Source organism: Erpetoichthys calabaricus, chromosome 12, assembly GCF_900747795.2.
Source record: "Erpetoichthys calabaricus chromosome 12, fErpCal1.3, whole genome shotgun sequence".
Lineage (NCBI taxonomy): Eukaryota > Metazoa > Chordata > Cladistia > Polypteriformes > Polypteridae > Erpetoichthys > Erpetoichthys calabaricus.
In genome coordinates this window covers 13,355,841-13,376,002 of record NC_041405.2, presented here as the reverse complement: position 1 = coordinate 13,376,002, position 20,162 = coordinate 13,355,841, and the positions used below count along the sequence as shown (strand labels likewise).

Here is a 20,162-nt window from a genome sequence, read left to right as displayed (position 1 = left end):
TTGCTAATGGGTTTATTGGTTTAGAGCCAGAGAAACAAACTGTGATGAGCTCAGAGTCTAAGCAAGCATGTTAATGAGGCTAAATTAAAAGAATAAGTTGTACAAATGATAAACTGTCACACAAATAGAATGTAGTCCTTAAATAATAAAGATACCAGCCCAGCTCTTTACACTAGTTGCAAGCTTTATTGCTTTTTTGGAACATTAACTTTTAGAAATGTAGACTGCCACCAAAGAGCCAAACTCTAAAGATAAAAAAACAACCTGAGACATTGAACAGTGATGACAATAGGCTAACTGGAAAAAAATAAGCCTTTTGTGGCCTTACATGACATTTTCAACAAGTTGTACAATTCCTGTACAGGTAGTCTCTAGCAAAAAGTTACCATCTGTCTAGTTTTGTACTTGTACTTTTGTTGAAAGTTTATGAAAATGTGCAACATAAATGCTATGAGGAATAGCTTTAACATCAGAAAAATATAGTTACACTGTTGGGTGATTTTAGGCTGTATAGCCATCTCTACTTCCTTTCACAAAATATTACCACATGATCAGAAAAAGCTTTTAATCTTTTTGGGAAACTAAATAAAAATGCTTATTTAAATTTCAGATCTAGGTGGCAAGCGCCTGTAGTTAAGAGACCAGATTAGTCTTTTGACTGAGAAACTGCTCTTACTATATACTAATAAAAGGCTAGGTTTTGCCATCAATATACTGTAAGTTTACAAAAGAAAATTTGTAATCTTTGTTACTTTTTTTTTTTTGGTGATGTTATCGTTTTTGTACATTTTCTTGTCTTTACTGTTTGCATTGAAGCACTTACTGATACATTTATCAGTCCCAGCATTCTTCGCTGTTGCAGACACACAGATTATATTCCAATTGTTATTTATTTTATTTCAGCTGGCCAAGACTCAAGGAAATGTGTTTGCTACAGATGCAATCTTAGCCACGCTTATGTGCTGCACCAGATCAGTGTATTCCTGGGACATAATTGTTCAGAGGGTTGGCAACAAGCTTTTCTTTGATAAAAGGGACTCCTCTGATTTTGGTGAGTATGAGAGAATCTAATCAAATTAGTTATGATTTCAAGTATTTAAAAACATTGAAGAGAATGGTGAACATGTTAAGTTTCAAACTCTGGAGTGACATTTTACCTTTGAGTGGAGTTAAGAGTGCAGAGAATGTAGAACTAAAAGAAAAGTCATCAAAAGTCAATAACCTGAAATGTTTATTTCTGTTTTTTTCTCATCTTATTATTCAGACCTTCTGACAGTCAGTGAAACTGCCAATGAGCCCCCCCAGGATGAGGGAAACTCCTTCAATTCTCCTCGAAACTTGGCTATGGAAGCCACATACATTAACCACAACTTTTCTCAGCAGTGCCTCAAATTGGTGAGTCCACAAGCTTTACTATCTTGAGAATTGCACGCTCATTTACCCATAAAGTTTTTAAGGGTTCCCACTGGGCCGATTGCATTGTTATGTTATCGTTATTATAGACTTATTTTAAAAGCAGTTATAAATTCACTGCATGCACCTGTCCCCTCAGCAACCCAGGTGTTAAGGAAACTGTGTGTTTATCAGATATGGTCCTTGCTATATTTTAATTATGACATATTCAGAAGTCATCCTCTGGTGGAAGAACAGCATCAAAGAAATCCCCTGCGGATTGGATCAATTTGGTAGTTGTTACCTCTTTGTAAAATGCTAAGGTGTATCCTGTGTTTTCCATTTTTTTTGCCAGGGTGGAGAAAGGTACAAGTTTCCAAATACCAATCCATTTGTGGAAGAGGATATGGACAAGAATGAAGTTGCTTCTGTGGCTTACAGGTAAGTGACTTGATTACTGTTGTATAAATGTTACATTTTTCACTGTGTGGCATTTTAATGTCAGGACTGACATTGTTGTTGGAATTGTATTGTTGGTGTTGTTGGAATATTAAAATTCCTAAATTCCTTCTAGTAAATCTGGTGGCTCCGAGTTGGCAACCTCCACTGTTCCTTACCTGTGGCTAATGAGTCGTGCTTTGTTTTAAACTTTCCTTTTATAGGTTTATTTCATGAATATTTAGGTCATGCCATGAATCCATTTCAGAACTTCATGACTTAATACCTGCCTCACCTAGTTGGGAAATACTATTAAAAATATAGGGACTTTATGGCCTAATTAATGCAAAAAATATATTTTCTAACCCAATTTTCTTTTTCACCATTAGTGCATTTTGTTTCACATATAAATTAATTCCAGGTTCCATGCTTTTTTTCAGGTATCGCCGGTGGAAGCTTGGAGATGACATTGACCTTATTGTCCGTTGTGAGCATGATGGAGTGATGACTGGGGCCAATGGAGAAGTGTCCTTCATCAACGTAAAGACGCTCAATGAGTGGGACTCTAGGGTATGCTTTAGATATATTCTTAATACAGATTTCCAGGTGAACATCCAGGATCTATTTGAGGTTAAATGTCTGGTAAAATATATATTTACAAATGTGTGGAAGTATGTAATATTTATTTTAATAGTTGCCTATGTTATAATAATTGCTTATCTGCACATTTTTTTTCACAAAAGAAAAGCAGTACTCCCCGATATCACACATGGTTTCTTACAGCTGTTTAAGACACAGCAGCCAACAGCATTGCCAGATCCAAAGGTGAATCAACAGCATCGTTTAAACAGAAGTCTCCATAATGCAGTGGATACATTTTGTCCTGCATGTAAAAACGCATTTTAAAAACATAAATTTAGAACAGTGAGGCATTGACAAAGGGCATTGTTTTTGCATATTTACTGCTGCTTACTTATCCATTAGAAACTTGCTGTCACTTTTTTTGAATTGCTGAATGAACGTATATGTGGCATTGTTGATCTTTTTGAATAAATACAAAACAAATTACAAATCGCAACATTCTTTAAAAAAAAAAAAGACAAAGTTGTTTGTTGCGATAATGATACTTCTGTTTTTTTCATCTTCCTCAAATTAAAGAATATCAAAGTAAAAATGAGTCTACATGGTTTCTGTGTAGCTGTGCTATAGAGAAATCTGTTCTGCTTTTGTAGAGCATGAAGGTCACATTGTTAAAACTTTGCTTTGTTTTGTCAAGTGGAGACTGATCGTTAAAATTTAAATAATGCAAAACTCACCCCAAGGGTGTGCCTTTTATCTGCAAGCCGTTATTGTAATTTTTAACATTCGCTTGAGAAAAGGTAAATATAAAATTTCAGGGTTTTTTTTTCTTTTTTCTTTCCCATCTTTCCAAATGTATTTGCAGCATTGTAATGGTGTTGACTGGCGTCAGAAACTGGACTCCCAGAGGGGCGCCGTACTGGCCACTGAGTTGAAGAACAACAGCTACAAGCTAGCACGCTGGACCTGCTGTGCCATGTTAGGTGGCTCAGAGTATCTAAAGCTGGGGTAAGAAGAGAGCTTGTCATTTTCACAAGTCCCAGTCATTATATTTTATTAATAAATCACATTTTTGTTCTGTACCTAATATTGGTGCAGCAGACTTTTTTCAAGCTGTATTGTAACATTACACTTACCAGCATTGAGGTTAAGTCCATTATTTTGCCATTGGCGTTAAGCTTGAGTATTTATTAGCCTTTAACCAGTATGTATTATTTTAAATGTGTGTAGCTTTGTGGTGTAGTTGTGTGTTATAAATCTTTATTTTACAGATCTTTTGAAAGAGATCTGAAAACATCATACACCTCAATCAGTATTTTTTTTTTTATATTCATATTGTGGTCATTACTACAAAACTCTTGGCTTCACTTGTCATCTTGCAGGTATGTGTCTCGTTACCATGTAAAAGACTCTGCCCGCCATGTAATCCTGGGAACACAGCAGTTCAAGCCAAATGAGTTTGCCAGTCAAATCAACCTCAGTATGGAGAACGCCTGGGGCATCTTGCGTTGTGTCATTGACATATGCATGAAGTTGGATGAGGGCAAATATCTGATACTTAAGGATCCCAACAAGGTTTGTGTGTATCTCTTAACATAGATGTACATATTCTTACTCCTGGCTGACACTTGATACTCTGGGAGAGTTACCAAGAGTCAGAATGAAATTCACTAGTGAAATGTGGTTTGCATATATTAAAAAACATTCATAGAAACAAAACTTGACTGAATGTGTAAGAACTGGCTTACTTTTCTTTGTGGCAATTGGGTGTTTTTGCATCACTTCCAGGACCCACCTAATTATGCTTTTTGGCTGTATAACTTTTGAAGCAATCATAATTCTGTTCATTGAGAAATTGCAGCCTTTTCATTGTTAAATTCAGGATCATCTGCAGATCTTCTCTTTCGGTTAAACAAGTAAATAGGCTTTTAACACTCCAGTCTTTAAACTCCTCATAACTGAAAAATTGGATATTGAAGACCTAAAATATCACAAAACATTTGACTGTGTTTAATGTCATGTGAGTGGTTCATCATTATTTTTCACCAGATGCCTACATGCAAAACAACTTTGGAAAAAATCATTATGTATAAAATACATTTGAGCGAGTAGCAAGAAAAATACAAGGTTGGCCAACAACTGGGAACACAATTTTAAAAATAGCACAGGGATCTTGGTAGTCCAATTACTTCCAGAACTAGACGAGGATGGTCACTCTAACAGAATTGCAGCAGCTTAACATAATAAAAAATGTTGTATAAGCTGATTAAAGGGGCTAAAAGCAGGGCAAAAGGAGATAAAAAGCACAGCAGCCCCCTGATTGTCAGCAAAGAGGGGCTGTTGTGTGTTTTTTTTATAATGGCTTGTGACATTTTTCTGAGAGCCACAGATCTTAATGTGCATCATTCAAGCAGTATGCACCTAATAATCTGAAAGAAGCAAATTTGCTTTATTTATTTATGTATGTATGTATTTGTGTGCCTTTATTTATTTTTCCACTGATTGTTGACAAGAAACTTTTTAATTAGTGTCCTTGTTACTTTATGAGCAGACACTTTTGTTACCCTAAAACTTAACTGTCTCAATGTTTATTCAACCCCAACAGCAAGTTATCCGTATCTACAGCTTGCCTGATGGAACCTTCAGCTCTGAGGAAGAAGAGGATGAAGAAGATGAAGAGGAAGAGGATGAAGAAGATGAAGGTCAGCATCAACATTAAAGTTTCTTTTTTGTTTTCAAACTGGTTTTATTGGCATGCACTTAAGTTGGAATCAAATGACTGATTATGCAAATGTCAGTAATATTTATGCATAAATACGCTTTAAAAGTAAATCAATTCCTAATATAATTAATCTCTATATGCTTATGCATATCTCTGCAGATGAGGAAAACTGATCACCTTCATCAGCAGAAAGACTAAAGTGATGCATCACCAGGGTAGCACTGATGAAACGAGGACTGGCCAGTCTGACACCAACAGCAAAAAGACCAACAAAAACTCTATTTTGAGAAATAAACTTATCATCACATGAAGAGTCTTTTTCTTTTTTGTTAGATTATCACAAAGATATTTTAAGTACATTTAAAAATACGCAGTACATTATTTGCTTATGTGCAGTACATGCCTATGGGTTTCAAATGAATTTGATTTGGGGCCTGAACAAGTACAGCCAGGTATTCCTTAAAACAGACAAATGGTGAGTTTCTGAGGCTGTGGTGCATCACATTATGATGCTAGGTGCCAACTTAAATTGGCCTAAACTTGGTAAGTACAGGTAATCTCGAGAAAAGTGTTCCTTTGGCCCACAGGCTGCTGGGAATCTTTCGTTATGTAATTTATCAATGTGCTGCTTTGACCATTTTCAGTTTTCTTGTTTGAATTTAATTTCCTAAGCTGAAGAGCAGTAATCCCAGTGTGCTCTGCTCTTCTCACAGTATCCTCTCCATCCGCAGTAGTTTTTCTTGCTGATGCTGTGAAGTTGTTTTCCTTCCTGCACATCGTCTTTAATAAAACCCCTGTGTGCGTCCAGTGTCCGTGTGTGTGTCTCTTCTGGTAAAGTGCGCATGTGCGGGGCATGGTGCGATGCTTCAAAGGCCGCCTGACGCCTCACACAAGACAGAGGGCGGGACCTATAAAATATTGCACGGCCGATCCAATCGGATTTCGGTAAATGAGGTAAGACCTAAAACATAAAACACTCAAAATCCAATCGGGTACTGAGACGCAGAGACCAGCTTCCCCATTGTTGTGCAAGTGTTCACTCTGAGGATGTCAGATTTGCGATTAAGAAGCTTGGCCCGGTAAAGTGTGAAGTGTCAGACATTGAAGAGGTTTTCCTAAATATACTAATTTTCATGATATTACAATACAATGACTTTTAAAAGTAGATTTATTTTCGCGCACATTACATCAGTTGCTGGGGAGAATCTGCTGATTGCCCACTGTTGTGACAGAAAATTAAATGCATATTACGGACAGCAAAGCCAGTATTACTGTCAGAGAAAATTACAGGCATTTTACGGAATAAATATAATGAGGTAAAAGGTCCCTTGCAATTTACCTGTAATATAGACTGTTCCTACTAATGTTTATGGACTACTGTTCTAGCGCCCGTTATTGTAACGGGCTTAACGTCTAGTTTCTAAATGATTACCTTGCTCTTGTATGGAGATCTGCCATTTTTACTTTTGTTCATAGCTTAGTCATTCTTTACGTTTGCAGTTGGTAATACTGCTGAGCTTCGTACTATAGAAGTGGATGGACTCAATGGTGGAAAATCCTCAAGACAACCATTGCATTGGGAATGTAACTTGGAAACACTTGCAGGTGAGTTTTATAGCAGTAGCTTTGACATTACGTGAAGTAATCATACAGGCTAACAAATGCAATGAGTTAAGCTTGGCAGAGGCAACCCATAAAGCAATGCTGATTCAGGGACTACAATACCCATCAGGCAGCAGGAGTGTGCTAGAACTGATGGGACGCTCTTATCAGTGTGTATAAAGTTTTGAGAGATGACACTTGGGACTTTCATTTCAGCCAGCAATAACAAAATGCTCAACAATTAAAATGTGAAGTATTTGATTTCTTACCTTGAACCCTTTATGCAGATAGATGTAGACTACGCCTGATACTTCGGCAAGTTATGAATAATGCCTTTAAAGACATTGATGCTTTTTTTACGTGCCACCCTGTAGTGTTAGCAATAGCTGTGTGGTGGCACAGTAGGCAGTGCTGGAGACTCCTAGCAAGTGCCCTTTGTTCTCGTTCCTTTGTGTGGGAGTGCACATGTTCTCCTTGTTGTCATCTCACATGTCTGACTGGCTCGATGTTGTTGGTGATCATCTTGCTCAATGTTAGCAACGTTTGTTATGGCACAGCACTTTCAATTAGTTTCACTTTTTGTGGAAATTTTAACTTTCATAAATTTTTTTATGATACTAAAGAAATAAAAGTCTCTCACCACAAGACTGCAAGCTGATTTGCTGGCTACACCGTCAGTCTTGATTTGATATTTTCAGTGTTGTTTTGGAAGGAGCTCAAATACGGCTGCATGTTATTTACTATTATTAGATTTTTGGCTGATGCCATTCTGTCATGTTTATTTTTTTTTTTACAGGTATTTTCTTAGACTATTTTTTTCACAGTTGCACTAAAGGCTTATTAATTGACTTGAGTGGGGTGCAATAGTGAATCATGGGTGGAGGTTGAGGTGTCAACTTTATCTGTGACGCTGGACTGCTTCCACTGCAGATTGTGGAGTCTGTTGATATTCTAGGAGCCTCACCAGGATTGTTGGGCACTAAAATTCTGTACTTTTAAAAAATAGTTTGTGATTGTATGGCTTTATTCTTTTGACCATCAGATTAATCTGAGCAATTTCCTCAATAAAGGGTACTGCAGGCGTCTTGCACCGCTCACCCCCATGATGTTAATCGTACGAGAGATGCAGTCCTTAGCCACGGAGGAGCTGCTCCACGCTTCTAAAGACATTCATCTCCGTCCCAGTAATGACGCACATGGTGCCCGCCTTGGGTGGCCGATGCAGCTGCGCATCATGATGATTGATTGGCCTCTTTGCTGGAGGTGCCATTTGCAAGTCCCCAGCTAACTTCATATTCTAAGTGCTTTTTTCGGCTTGTAATAGCATTAATGAGTAGCTCTTCATTTTAGAATGCAGACACCTGTTTATTTTACTTTGGTTAAAGTGTGGTCAGTCATTAAGATGTAGCATTATATTAGTGTCTTGCCTGCCCCCGCATATCGATTAAAATTAGATTACTCGGACTCACAAACGTGTCAAGGAACAAAATGAGCTGATCATCTCCTCCTGTGACCCCACCATTGGAGGTCTGCTTGTCTGGGCACCTCAGGTTAGGAGATCCCGTTTGCCGTGGTCTTTAACAGCAATCCTTCATTGGAAAGTTTAGAGTCAAAGTTTAATTGAGAGATGAGAGACCACCACCTGTTCCAAATACAGTTGTAATGGGACAGGAAAGCACGCCTGGCCTTCCGATGTCCTGGCAGACGCAACATAGAAGTCGGGAGGCCTACTTGCTCAGCTGAGCCGGGGCTGCTTGTGTTGTTCAGCTGGCTGAGCTACGGCTTAAATACATTGCATCCGGAAAGTATTCACAGCGCATCACTTTTTCCACATTTTGTTATGTTACAGCCTTATTCCAAAATGGATTCAATTCATTTTTTTCCTCAGAATTCTACACACAACACCCCATAATGACAACATGAAAAAAGTTTACTTGAGGTTTTTGCAAATTTATTAAAAATAAAACAACTGAGAAATCCCATGTCCATAAGTATTCACAGCCTTTGCCATGAACCTTGAAATCGACCTCAGGTGCATCCTGTTTCTCCTGATCATCCTTGAGATGTTTCTGCAGCTTCATTGGAGTCCACCTGTGGTAAATTCAGTTGACTGGACATGATTTGGAAAGGCACACACCTGTCTATAGAAGGTCACATTTGACAGTTCATGTCAGAGCACAAACCAAGCATGAAGTCAAAAGAATTGTCTGTAGACCTCCGAGACAGGATTGTATCGAGGCACATATCTGGGGAAGGTTACAGAAAAATTTCTGCTGCTTTGAAGGTCCCAATGAGCACAGTGGCCTCCATCATCCGTAAGTGGAAGAAGTTCGAAACCACCAGGACTCTTCCTAGAGCTGGCCGGCCATCTAAACTGAGCGATCGGGGGAGAAGGGCCTTAGTCAGGGAGGTGACCAAGAACCCGATGGTCACTCTGTCAGAGCTCCAGAGGTCTTCTGTGGAGAGAGGAGAACCTTCCAGAAGGACAACCATCTCTGCAGCAATCCACCAATCAGGCCTGTATGGTAGAGTGGCCAGACGGAAGCCACTCCTTAGTAAAAGGCACATGGCAGCCCTCCTGGAGTTTGCCAAAGGGCACCTGAAGGACTCTCAGACCATGAGAAAGAAAATTCTCTGGTCTGATGAGGCAAAGATTGAACTCTTTGGTGTGAATGCCTGGTGTCACGTTTGGAGGAAACCAGGCACCGCTCATCACCAGGCACCATCCCTACAGTGAAGCATGGTGGTGGCAGCATCATGCTGTGGGGATGTTTTTCAGCGGCACAAACTGGGAGACTAGTCAGGATAAAGGGAAAGATGACTGCAGCAATGTACAGAGACATCCTGGATGAAAACCTGCTCCAGCGCGCTCGACCTCAGACTGGGGCGATGGTTCATCTTTCAGCGGGACAACGACCCTAAACACACAGCCAAGATATCAAAGGAGTGGCTTCAGGACAACTCTGTGAATGTCCTTGAGTGGCCCAGCCAGAGCCCAGACTTGAATCTGATTGAACATCTCTGGAGAGATCTTAAAATGGCTGTGCACCGACGCTTCCCATCCAACCTGATGGAGCTTGAGAGGTGCTGCAAAGAGGAATGGGCGAAACTGGCCAAGGATAGGTGTGCCAAGCTTGTGGCATCATATTCAAAAAGACTTGTGGCTGTAATTGCTGCCAATGGTGCATCGACAAAGTATTGAGCAACGGCTGTGAATACTTATGGACATGGGATTTTATTTTTAATAAATTTGCAAAAATCTCAAGTAAACTTTTTTCACGTTGTCATTATGGGGTGTTGTGTGTAGAATTCTGAGGAAAAAAATGAATTTAATCCATTTTGGAATAAGGCTGTAACATAACAAAATGTGGAAAAAGTGATGCGCTGTGAATACTTTCCGGATGCACTGTATTTGGGGATGTTGCATTAATGTTCTCTTTTCTTTGGTAGACTTAGCGGAGGGCACTGCACACACCAAGATTGGTACCCATGGCATATAAACAAAATGAGCAGTGAAAAATGCCCTTTTAACTTATTGATCTTTCTTTCAAAATATTAACAAAAATCTAATCTTTAATTGAAGTAAAATAAATCAAAATTAATTTAAAACAAATATGTGCACCACAATCATATATCCTTATCCTCTAATGCTTTGTAAGGTTGGACAACACATGGCAAGAGATGCGAGGCCATCCCGCCATACAGAATCTCTCCGGGGCCTTCACATTTCGAGGTCCACTCTTCGACTCGTCCCGCAGGTGCTCAGGAGGTTTAGGTCCGGCTGTTCGGAGGTCGTGCTCATCAAACCAGTTTTGTAGCTGTGTGCAGACAAAGCCCCGTGAACCTTCTTCCAGACTGCCAAAAATTAAAAATTGAAACATTATCTATCTATTATGGTGTCCTGAAATCAGGGGCCATGTAGAAAAGAGTTGATGGGAGATTGGTGGAGCAGGCTTTATGGGAGGAGAGCTGTCCAACCGAAGAGTGGGAAGGAGGCTGCAGCAGGGTTAGGACTTCAGGTCACTTCATTCGCGTGGATTCAGCGTTGTGCTTGGCCTGTTCAGGTTCTTCTTATGGGGGCTTTCTGGCTTTTTGTATTTTCAATGTATGGTTGGTGGAGTCCACAGATACGGTGGATGGACTGCACATCAAACTCGAGATGCCAACTCAGACCCAATATGTTGCATCATTTCCTCAAACACCCAACTCTGGATTAAAAAAAAAAAAAAAATCAGGGGTAACTCTACAATCTGGTGCTTTCTTGTATGTTTGTAAGATACTTCTTTAATACATTTTTTGGTTCTTTTTGAATCTCCCTAAATATTCTGAGCCTCCCTTTTGTTCCCCACCCAACACAGGCCTACAGAGAGTTGAAGCCAAACCTAGCAGCACCATTATTGAATGAAACGGAAAGCCACCCATTGCAGTTCACACACACACTGCCCGACTCTAACAAAGCCATTTTCGTATCACTAATTACCCTAAAAATGTGCATCAGTGGAAATGGGAGGACTCACTTAGGATACAGCACGGCACAATGGCGCTTCCATCTTCGAAAACCATTATGCACTGGGCAGACTGTAATTGAAGGGACTCATTAGCAGAAGTTTTGGAGTGAGGGTGGGGGGGCAAATTGCTCTGTAATAGTAATGGATTATACCTCTTAACGACGCAAAGCTTCAACGAGCGGGCCTCCGATCTAATGTGGTGCAGGTGTTCGCTGCCATTGTCAAACTGCTGGCTCTTAACCCTTTCCAGAGCGAGATTAACAAAATGACAGGAACGCCTTTGGCACATCAACACCATTTAACAAGTGATCCATCAGTCCCACAGCAATTACAGAAGATCACCCACAAAATTCTGCACTGTTCCAGTTGCTCAATTCAGATACTCACTAGAAACAAAGTGTAGAGTCCTACTGGGCCATTAGCCCCCTTAGCTCCTTCCTCCTAATGTGAAATCATACTAGGCCAGCAGCTCTGTGAGATCTTTCCTGTTAGTGTACTGTCATACTGGGCCTGTAACCCCATTATGTCTTTCTCCTTAATGTAGAGTCATACTGGGCCCATAGCCCCTTGAGGTCTTTTCCCAGTTAGAAAGGGAATGTTGCCACCAGTGTGGCAATCATCTGAACATATCTACCTCTACCACAGTAGAGGACTATTGTGCTTCACAAGCTCATCCACCATATCCAAACCTACAGTATCAGACTATTTATGCCATCACTCTTAGAGTGCTCATGTTATACGGTGCTACTCGTCAGTAAGAGCGTGTGCTGCTGCATTGGTTCAACCACTTGACTTCACTAAGGAAGCAAACAACCCATTGGTTTAGCTATCTAATGGTGGTATTCAGCAGCAAGAAAACGTAGCTTGTGGTGAACATCCACCACGACGCACATAAGGAGAAAAACTGGCTCAGAAATTTGTTGCCAACATCTGCTACATCCAAACCTGTTGAACTTTACCACTCCTGACTTTCTTCCGAGATCTACTAGAGAAAGTATGGAGCTGCACTTGTCAAATCCTTGACGATGTTTTGGCCGGAGCGCATTTGGGACGTTGTTCACGTAACCCTATACAAGTATAGATTATGTGACATAAGTATTCTGAGATTGTCTTTCAAGGATATTGTTCGCAGTTTGGAAGTTGAGTCTCCATTAATGCCCACTGGAGATCAAGGCTTTTAGGTTATCCGTTTCCCATGAAAATCAGTTTTTCTTGGTCATTCCTCCCACAAACGGGGAGTGAGTAACGGATATCAAAGTGAGCAAAATAATTAAACTTTAATATAAACACTTAAAAATTGACGATTTTTCACACTACAAGAGTGACCCCAAAAATGATCAAACAAACCAGAACTTCAATTGCAGGCGTTGCCAACATGTTTTTTTGTACGTTTTTCCTGTGTTGTATTCATCTGCGTTAACTGGTTTACAACTTACTTAAATGATGAAGAGAAAAAGAAGGATTGTACACGTCACAGCGGCACAGAACCCGTTTTAATTCATTTACAGCCTGCGAATGGATGGATGCCATAGGACAAGGAATTATTGAATCAGGGAGTGCGGAGGTGCTTAAAAGATCAAACACTTTGATTAGAATTATTTGTCATTGCAGAAATTTGATTAGCAATCTTGTCCCAATGTCTGAGGCATCACCATAGAAGAAAAAGCAACGACAGAAGGGTGAACGCCTAATTTGGACATCGGAAAACGTAACTTGTGGACAAAACACCGATCCCTAAACCAAAAGCCCCCCCTAGGACAGCATCACCCCTCGACGTTTCTGATTTTCAGTAAGCTTTTCTAAGACTGTTTATATCCAGACTTTACAATCTCTATATATAATCTTCATTTGGATCTTGATCTTTGTTTGTCTGCAAATGAATTAGAAGCACTAGATGGCAGTAGAGAGACAGCTAAAACATAGGCATTGCATTAAGAATCAAGAATCTCCTCCAGGCTTATACTACTGAAGACTGTAGTACTCCAGTCACACCTCAAAACACAGACATTCAAACTAAACAAATTGTTGTGCTTTAAATTAACTAATAATCTTCATTTGGATCTTGATTTTTGTTTGTCCATGAATTCAGGTACCCCTGACACTGCCTTGGTTGTTACTTTTCTTTACGAACACCGTCGATAGCACTCTTTGTGTTTAGATCTGGCGTCGACACCTGCTTCGTTGTCGAGACTGTGGTTTTTTGTGTTTCTATCAACCGTCGTTGGCAGCACTTCATCCAAATCGAATGTTCACCCGCTTCTTGGAGTCGGCAGTCAGAGTATATAAGTCGGACACACTTTTGTGATTTTTCCATCAGTCGGCGTTTGGAGTTCAAGAAAGAAGCATTGGTTCTTTCTTACTCTTTGAATTGCCACAAAGCAACCTGTGAGATTGGAGAAAGGTTAAGATTGTGAGAGGAAACAACAGCGTCGTGAAAATGAGACGGACTGTGAACGGAGAGAAGCAGAAATGCTCCTACACCACCACATAATTACTATTCGGACAGTGATTCCGAGTAGGCCGTTCCTATCGAATCAATGTCCAAGGGTTTTGTTTTGTAATTTTGTTTCTCTTATAAAAAATCATAATGCTGTGCGACGAAGGGCCCAGTTCATGACTGGCAGCCGCGTTTAAACAGGGAGCCCTTCACAGACAACTTTAACACGCGCAACGTAGTTGGGCGCACTTGGCTAGTACTTTTATAATTTTCTTCCATTAGGGATTGTGATACATTAAGAAATATCAAGTTGCTTTTAAATTTTCTATTTTTTTGTCTTTTCTCTTGAGCGATTGAAATAATAAATGGGTGCCAAGTGTGAGTTAGATGGCTACCGTCTCATTCACAGGGTTTATCAAGGCTACTGTGGTCACTCCTCAATGATGAGATCAACGGAGTTAAAAGTAAGTCATAGTGTTGTTATAAGCTGCTTGTAACCAAAAGTGTTTTGCTTTTACATTTTTTTTATCCCTATATAGAGAATCTTAAACAGAATATTGCGAGGTGACGGGCAATTGGCACCACTGGAGAGTTTGTTTTGCTAGAACTTCTATAAGTATGCGTGTGTAGCTGTGTCCTGTGTAGAATATTCTGGAGTGACTGGCAACTGTCACCACTCGAGACTCTGTCTGGCTAGGATCGCTATGCGGTATCTACGGTATATGTACGAGTTAATCTTCAAGGGCAAGAGTAGACAACCCCAATAAACGTTCCAGGTAAGTCTCACAAAATTCATGATAATGCAGTCACGTATCCCTTTACTCTCCTTGAAATGTTAAGTTATTACAGTTAACTACGGTCAAACTATGCACAACGTTTAATGCTCTGTAACATGACAAACTGGACAGACTTACACATTGTTACTTTCTCGTATATGAAGTTTAGGGAAAGTATTGTAATCGTCGAAAGATTCGATTTAGACCTCCCTGACGTTTTCGTAATCGAAGTATTGTAATCGTCCAATATTTCCATGTCGAGATTTTGATGAATCTTTACGTTTTAGACCTCCTCGAGTCTGAAAATATCATTCAAGTATTGGGTACAAAATATAAATTTCTTTCAACCTTTGGGCTATTTCCACGAACTAGAAGTGGCATTTTTTTATTCATGCAACTGCAGAGTCTGCTTTATTTAACTTTACTTTTATAATAATTGTTTAATATTTAATATTGTTTAATAATTGTGAATTTTCCCTTGGGATTAATAAAGCATCTAATATGTTACTAATTATTAATATCATATTACTGCAGTGGCAGTATCCTAGCCAATGAGGTTTATCCGAGATCAGATTATTGCTAATCTATTATTAATTTGATTTGTTGTTGATGGTTCTTTAATGTACATAATATAAAAATATAACCATTGTCTTGCAGTTTACTCCTCAAATATCCATCCCCATATCTGAGTATACGAGAAAGTCAAGGGGAGACCACTCCCAATTTTTTTTCGGTTTCAGTGTGGGGTGATAAATTTTTATCGCCCGGCCAGAAAAAATGAAAATGGGGTTTTGGAAATTAGTTCATGGCTGTGGAGTAAGCCATAGAGATACTACCAACTAAACAATTGGTATGGTAACAGGGGGAAAAAGGAGTACAGCGGGTAAGCAGGTTTGTGTTTTCTGTTCCATCAATTAAAATGCGTCCTTGTTGATCGGGACACCAGGCGGTAGTGAGGTGTTGCATGTTGAGTACAGACAAGTAAAATTTCACTACTCTATCCCCGTGACAATACGATGTGTACACGATGATCTAGGATGCAATGGGCCTCATGGGTGAAATGGATCACGTCTTCCACCGTTAATGATGGTTGACTCTTTGCAATTTCTTAAGGGTGACGAGGGCTCAACTAAAGACTCATGATGGTCCTCCAAATTGGGTTAAGTGGGTTCAAAAACAGCGGAGCTGATCGGTGACGGGGATCTCTTCTCTAGCTATTAATATAAAACTTGTCAGAAGACGATGTACTCTGACTCAACCTTTCAGATCATCATCTGTTTCATTTAATTTGCAGCAGCTGCTCTCTTTGGTATTCTCCTAGCTCATTTGGATCAACACATTAGCTCCTGCAATCTTACGTGACACAGTAAGGCTAATGGTTGATTGTTTCCTAATTAAACCCCAGTGATGCTTCAATAAAACTAAAACCTGAGTCATAAGAATCAAATGGATGTGCGAGTACTAAATAGGCCGAGAATAAATGATGTCTCCAGTTGAGGAGAGAGGTTTGGCCAACATGTCCTCATCCCGTCTAAAACCCCAACTCCCCCATTCATGTCTTAGGAGACACAGCACTGCAGAATATTTAAGGAGGAAGAGCGCATTGGCATCTAATCATTCCCTTCTCAAGCAGAGCAAGCACACATTTCCAAGATGAACTGGATAGCGGCCGCTCTCATGCTGGGCCTGACTGCCGTCTTTGCTCCTTGCCCACCCGTCGCTCAAGCTTGGTACCGGCAGTCCTCTGGCCCCAGTGCCTACTCTGTGGGCCGGGCGTCCGGCCTTCTACTGGGACTTGGCCGCTCTCATGCGAACCGAAGGGGGCGCAGTGACGAAGGAGCAGATCTCTCCCCATTCAAAGGGGATGAAAGTCTTAACTGGGAACCAGCGGAAGAATTTCTGAAGTCCGATTCCTTCATCCACGCTGTTTCCTCCACTGAAGGGCTACCCTGGGGTCGAGAGAAGGTAAGACAACATAAAAAGATTTAACTTCTTGAATAGGAGAAATTGTGTTGTGCTGTAATGATGACAGTTTGAACAAGAGATTGTGATTATCATTATTGAGATTATGAAGAAGAGATTATTATTGAAATTATGAACCAGGGGATAGAAGAGGGAAAGCAGGCTATAAAATGAGAAAACCTCAACTAAGGAGGTCAGATTGGGGGCTCTGGGGTCCTACATAAATCTATGAGTGTGTGTGTGCTGAATATCAGAGTTCAATGTGGATGGGTATTACAGCTTATGAATTTTAAAAAATAAATAAATAAATAATGGAGAATATAAAAGGTACAGGACAGCGGTTCCCAAACTCTATCCTGAGAACCCACTGGGGCTACAGGTTTTTGTTCCAACCAGATTCACAATCAGTTTTAATAAATCGATAACAACTGATCTCATTAAAATTAGCTGGTCTTCAACTCTTCTCTTACTTTTCTTCGTCTGGCTGCTCCCGTTAGGGGTCGCCACAGCGGATCATCTTCTTCCATATCTTTCTGTCCTCTGTATCTTGTTCTGTTGCACCCATCACCTGCATGTCCTCTCTCACCACATTCATAAACCTTCTCTTAGGCCTTCCTCTTCCCTGGCAGCTCTATCCTTAGCATCCTTCTCCCAATATACCCCTCATCTCTCCTCTGCACATGTCCAAACCAACGCAATCTCGCCTCTCTGACTGTCTCCCAACCTTGAGCTGACCCTCTAATGTCCTCATTCCTAATCCTGTCCATCCTCGTCACACCCAATGCAAATCTTAGCATCTTTAACTCTGCCACCTCCAGCTGTCTCCTGCTTTCTGGTCAGTGCCACCGTCTCCAACCCATATAACATAGCTGGTCTCACTACCGTCCTGTAGCCCTTCCCTTTCACTCTTGCTGATACCCGTCTTTCACAAATCACTCCTGACACTCTTCTCCACCCATTCCACCCTGGCTGGACTCTCTTCTTCACCTCTCTTTCACAATCCCCACTACTCTGTACTGTTGATCAAGTATTTAAACTCATCAACCTTCAACAACTCTACTCCCTGCATCCTCAGCATTCCACTGTCCTCCATCTCATTTATACATATGTATTCTGTCTTGTTCCTACTGACCTTCATTCCTCTCCTCTCATATCTCCACCTCTCCAGGGTCTCCTCAACCTGCTCCCTACTATCGCTACAGATCACAATGTCATCAGCAAACCTCATAGTCCACGGGGACTCCTGTCTAATCTCGTCTGTCAACCTGTCCATCACCATCGCAAATAAGAAAGGGCTCAGAGATGATCCCTGATGTAATCCCACCTCTGTCACTCCTACCGCAGACCTCACCACTGTCACACTTCCCTCGTACATATCCTGTACAACTCTTCCATACTTCTCTGCCACTCCCGACTTCCTCATACAATACCACAACTCCTCTCGAGGCACCCTGTCATATGCTTTCTTGTCTGTCAACCTGTCCATCACCATTGCTAACTCTTCTCTTATTCTGCTTTCAGAAAAACAACAGTATGGTTTTTACAAGACATTTAGAAATATTTCTATTTTTTCTAAAGCTATAAATGCTTAACTCTCTTTTGTTGTTTTCCCCTTTTCCTGTGTAGTTTGCTCCCTTCATTTAACCCTAACTGTGACACCAGCACAGCAGACACCCAGGATGATGAAAGCAGCAACGACTTCAGTGTCAGACCTGCTAATTAGTAAATAACCAGAAAACCTGGAAAAGCAGAATGAAAATTAGTTTGAAAATACTGTTAATTACGAAAAATAAATCCATATTACTCAAATAACTGCTTACTACATTTTAATAAAAATCTACCAAGCTTAGTTTGTAATTTCTACATTGACTCCAAAACACAGAAACCGGGAAATAACGACTCACTTAATTAGGGTAAGAGTCCAATGAAAAAATGGAAGTTGGTTGGAACAAAAACCTGCAGCCACAGGAGGGCCCCCAGGATTGAGTTTGGGAACTCCTGGTGTAGGACATGTGCTGAAGATCAGGGGGATACAAAGTGGATTTAAATTAGGAACAAGTAAATGAAGTGAAAAGAGGGAGAGGCAAGCTATAACCAGTGTTACCGTATTAGTGGTGCACTTAGTGTGTTGAATCAGAGGTAGAGGATGAAGCCAAGAGGACTGATAAATGAAGGACTTGGTATGGGTTTTGGGAACTGAGGCTCTTCTCATTTTTACCCAAATCCACCCTTGTCCAACAGCAATAGATGTTTCGACACACTAAAACGTCCACGCCCGACATTGGGAATGAGGTGAATTGCTTTTTGAAATCCTCACGATTCTAGTTTCACGCTGAGCTCAATCTGTTGTGTTGCAATTTCAGAATTTCTGCCTCAAAGATCTGACGCTCCACCCTACCAGCTGCGTGGCAATCGACGGGGACAACCTGCACTCCCAAACCTGCACAGCAGACGTGCGGATCTCCACCGATGTCGGCGACTGTTTGCACCCAAGGGTGTGAGCCTGAACCTTGAGCGCTCTGTCACGGCTTTTGTCTTTGTGCTGTTTTGAGTGTTGATACTGTGAAGATTTGTCAACTGGGCTTCATGGGGCACAGAGGAGATTTGCCTAATAAACACATTGACTACAGAACTGCAGAATGCTGGTGAGAGGTTTGTACTTAATTAGGGTGGATGGAACTTGAGAAACGTTACGCGTTAACAACAGACAGGGTAAAAGGTCATGGAAACTGGGTAGGGGTGACCAGGGGTCTCATTTATAAAAACTGTGTGGTTTCAAAAATGTGTGTATGCTCAAAAAATAAAATTTTAAAGACATGAATAGAGGAGATGAGGGTTGTTGGATAATAAAGAAAAATTTAGTCTACTCCAGCTAATTCCAATGTGGGAGAGTGGGGAGCCAGATCATTCACAGTAGTACGTACGTCTAGGCAGGAATGAATTCTGGGACTGGAGTGTGAACATTTATAGAATCTAAACCCTTAAGATAATACATTCATTAAAGCATTCCTTAGTGCTGGACGGCGGGCAAATTATATTGCGCATGGATTTACTTGCAACGCTAAGAGTTCTTTTCTAATTTATCCTCTTCCTAATAAAAAAAAATAACGGCCACCACTACAGAATGGCATCATTTGTGAACACACAAATACATTTCGGAGCACCCAGATGCATTCCATGTGCCAGCATCTAGCAAGTTCTAAGCCACTACAGTTAGGTCAGGTCAGGTTGGGGAGCCTGTACTGGAACAGCACGTCATCGCATCCACCACACGACAAAACAGCTTGGGATCCTGGTTGGCAGTCCCACCCTCCAGAAATGACCCTCTATCTGCCGCTCCCAGGTGTTACATGCGCGTCCCCTTGGCCTAGTCCTCAACAATGTCCAGGATCACCCATCGTAGAATCACACCACATGGCTGTAATGCCGTAACTGATGCTCCCTCACAATGCAGGCAGTGTGCCTCATTCGGGACTCCATGAGCAACACAAACTCAAACCTTTGGTGCCCAAGGAGACGCAAAACCAAAGGAGCCCAGTCTTCTTCTCAGGTCACTGGATAGCGTCTATGTCTCGCCACCATATAGCAAGAAAGGAAGCACCAGGACTCTAAAGGCTTGGACCTTCGTCCTTTTGCTGAGATATCAGGAGTGCCACACACCCCTTTCCAGCGACCTCATGACCCCGCCATGCTCTCCCAATCAGTCTACTGACTTCATAGGAAGAGTCACCAGAGACATGAATGTC

At 40.9% G+C, this 20,162-nt stretch overlaps 2 protein-coding genes across 2 annotated transcripts in view; both read left to right on the top strand.

Annotated features, from left to right (window-relative positions):
• Window positions 1-5,442, top strand: part of eif3d (eukaryotic translation initiation factor 3, subunit D) — a 28,710-nt gene extending 23,268 nt beyond the window's left edge. The window contains exons 9-16 of the mRNA XM_051934441.1: window positions 904-1,051; window positions 1,265-1,395; window positions 1,748-1,833; window positions 2,271-2,400; window positions 3,275-3,417; window positions 3,792-3,984; window positions 5,015-5,111; window positions 5,291-5,442. Coding sequence (XP_051790401.1) covers window positions 904-1,051; window positions 1,265-1,395; window positions 1,748-1,833; window positions 2,271-2,400; window positions 3,275-3,417; window positions 3,792-3,984; window positions 5,015-5,111; window positions 5,291-5,304 — 942 coding nt within the window. The 3' untranslated portion in view covers window positions 5,305-5,442. The remainder of the gene's footprint in view (window positions 1-903; window positions 1,052-1,264; window positions 1,396-1,747; window positions 1,834-2,270; window positions 2,401-3,274; window positions 3,418-3,791; window positions 3,985-5,014; window positions 5,112-5,290) is intronic.
• Window positions 5,443-16,107: 10,665 nt separating this feature from the next.
• On the top strand, window positions 16,108-18,917 carry LOC127529857 (neuropeptide B-like). Its single transcript, XM_051934906.1, has 2 exons — window positions 16,108-16,419; window positions 18,780-18,917. Exons 1-2 carry the CDS (start codon window positions 16,108-16,110, stop codon window positions 18,915-18,917), a joined length of 450 nt encoding a protein of 149 aa, XP_051790866.1.
• The last annotated feature ends 1,245 nt before the right edge of the window (window positions 18,918-20,162 follow it).

Coding starts and splice junctions, on each gene's coding strand:
- LOC127529857 (XM_051934906.1), top strand. CDS start 16,108: ATGAACTGGATAGCGGCCGCTCTCATGCTGGGCCTGACTGCCGTCTTT. Junction 16,420..18,779: donor TACCCTGGGGTCGAGAGAAG/GTAAGACAACAT, acceptor TTGCAATTTCAG/AATTTCTGCCTCAAAGATCT.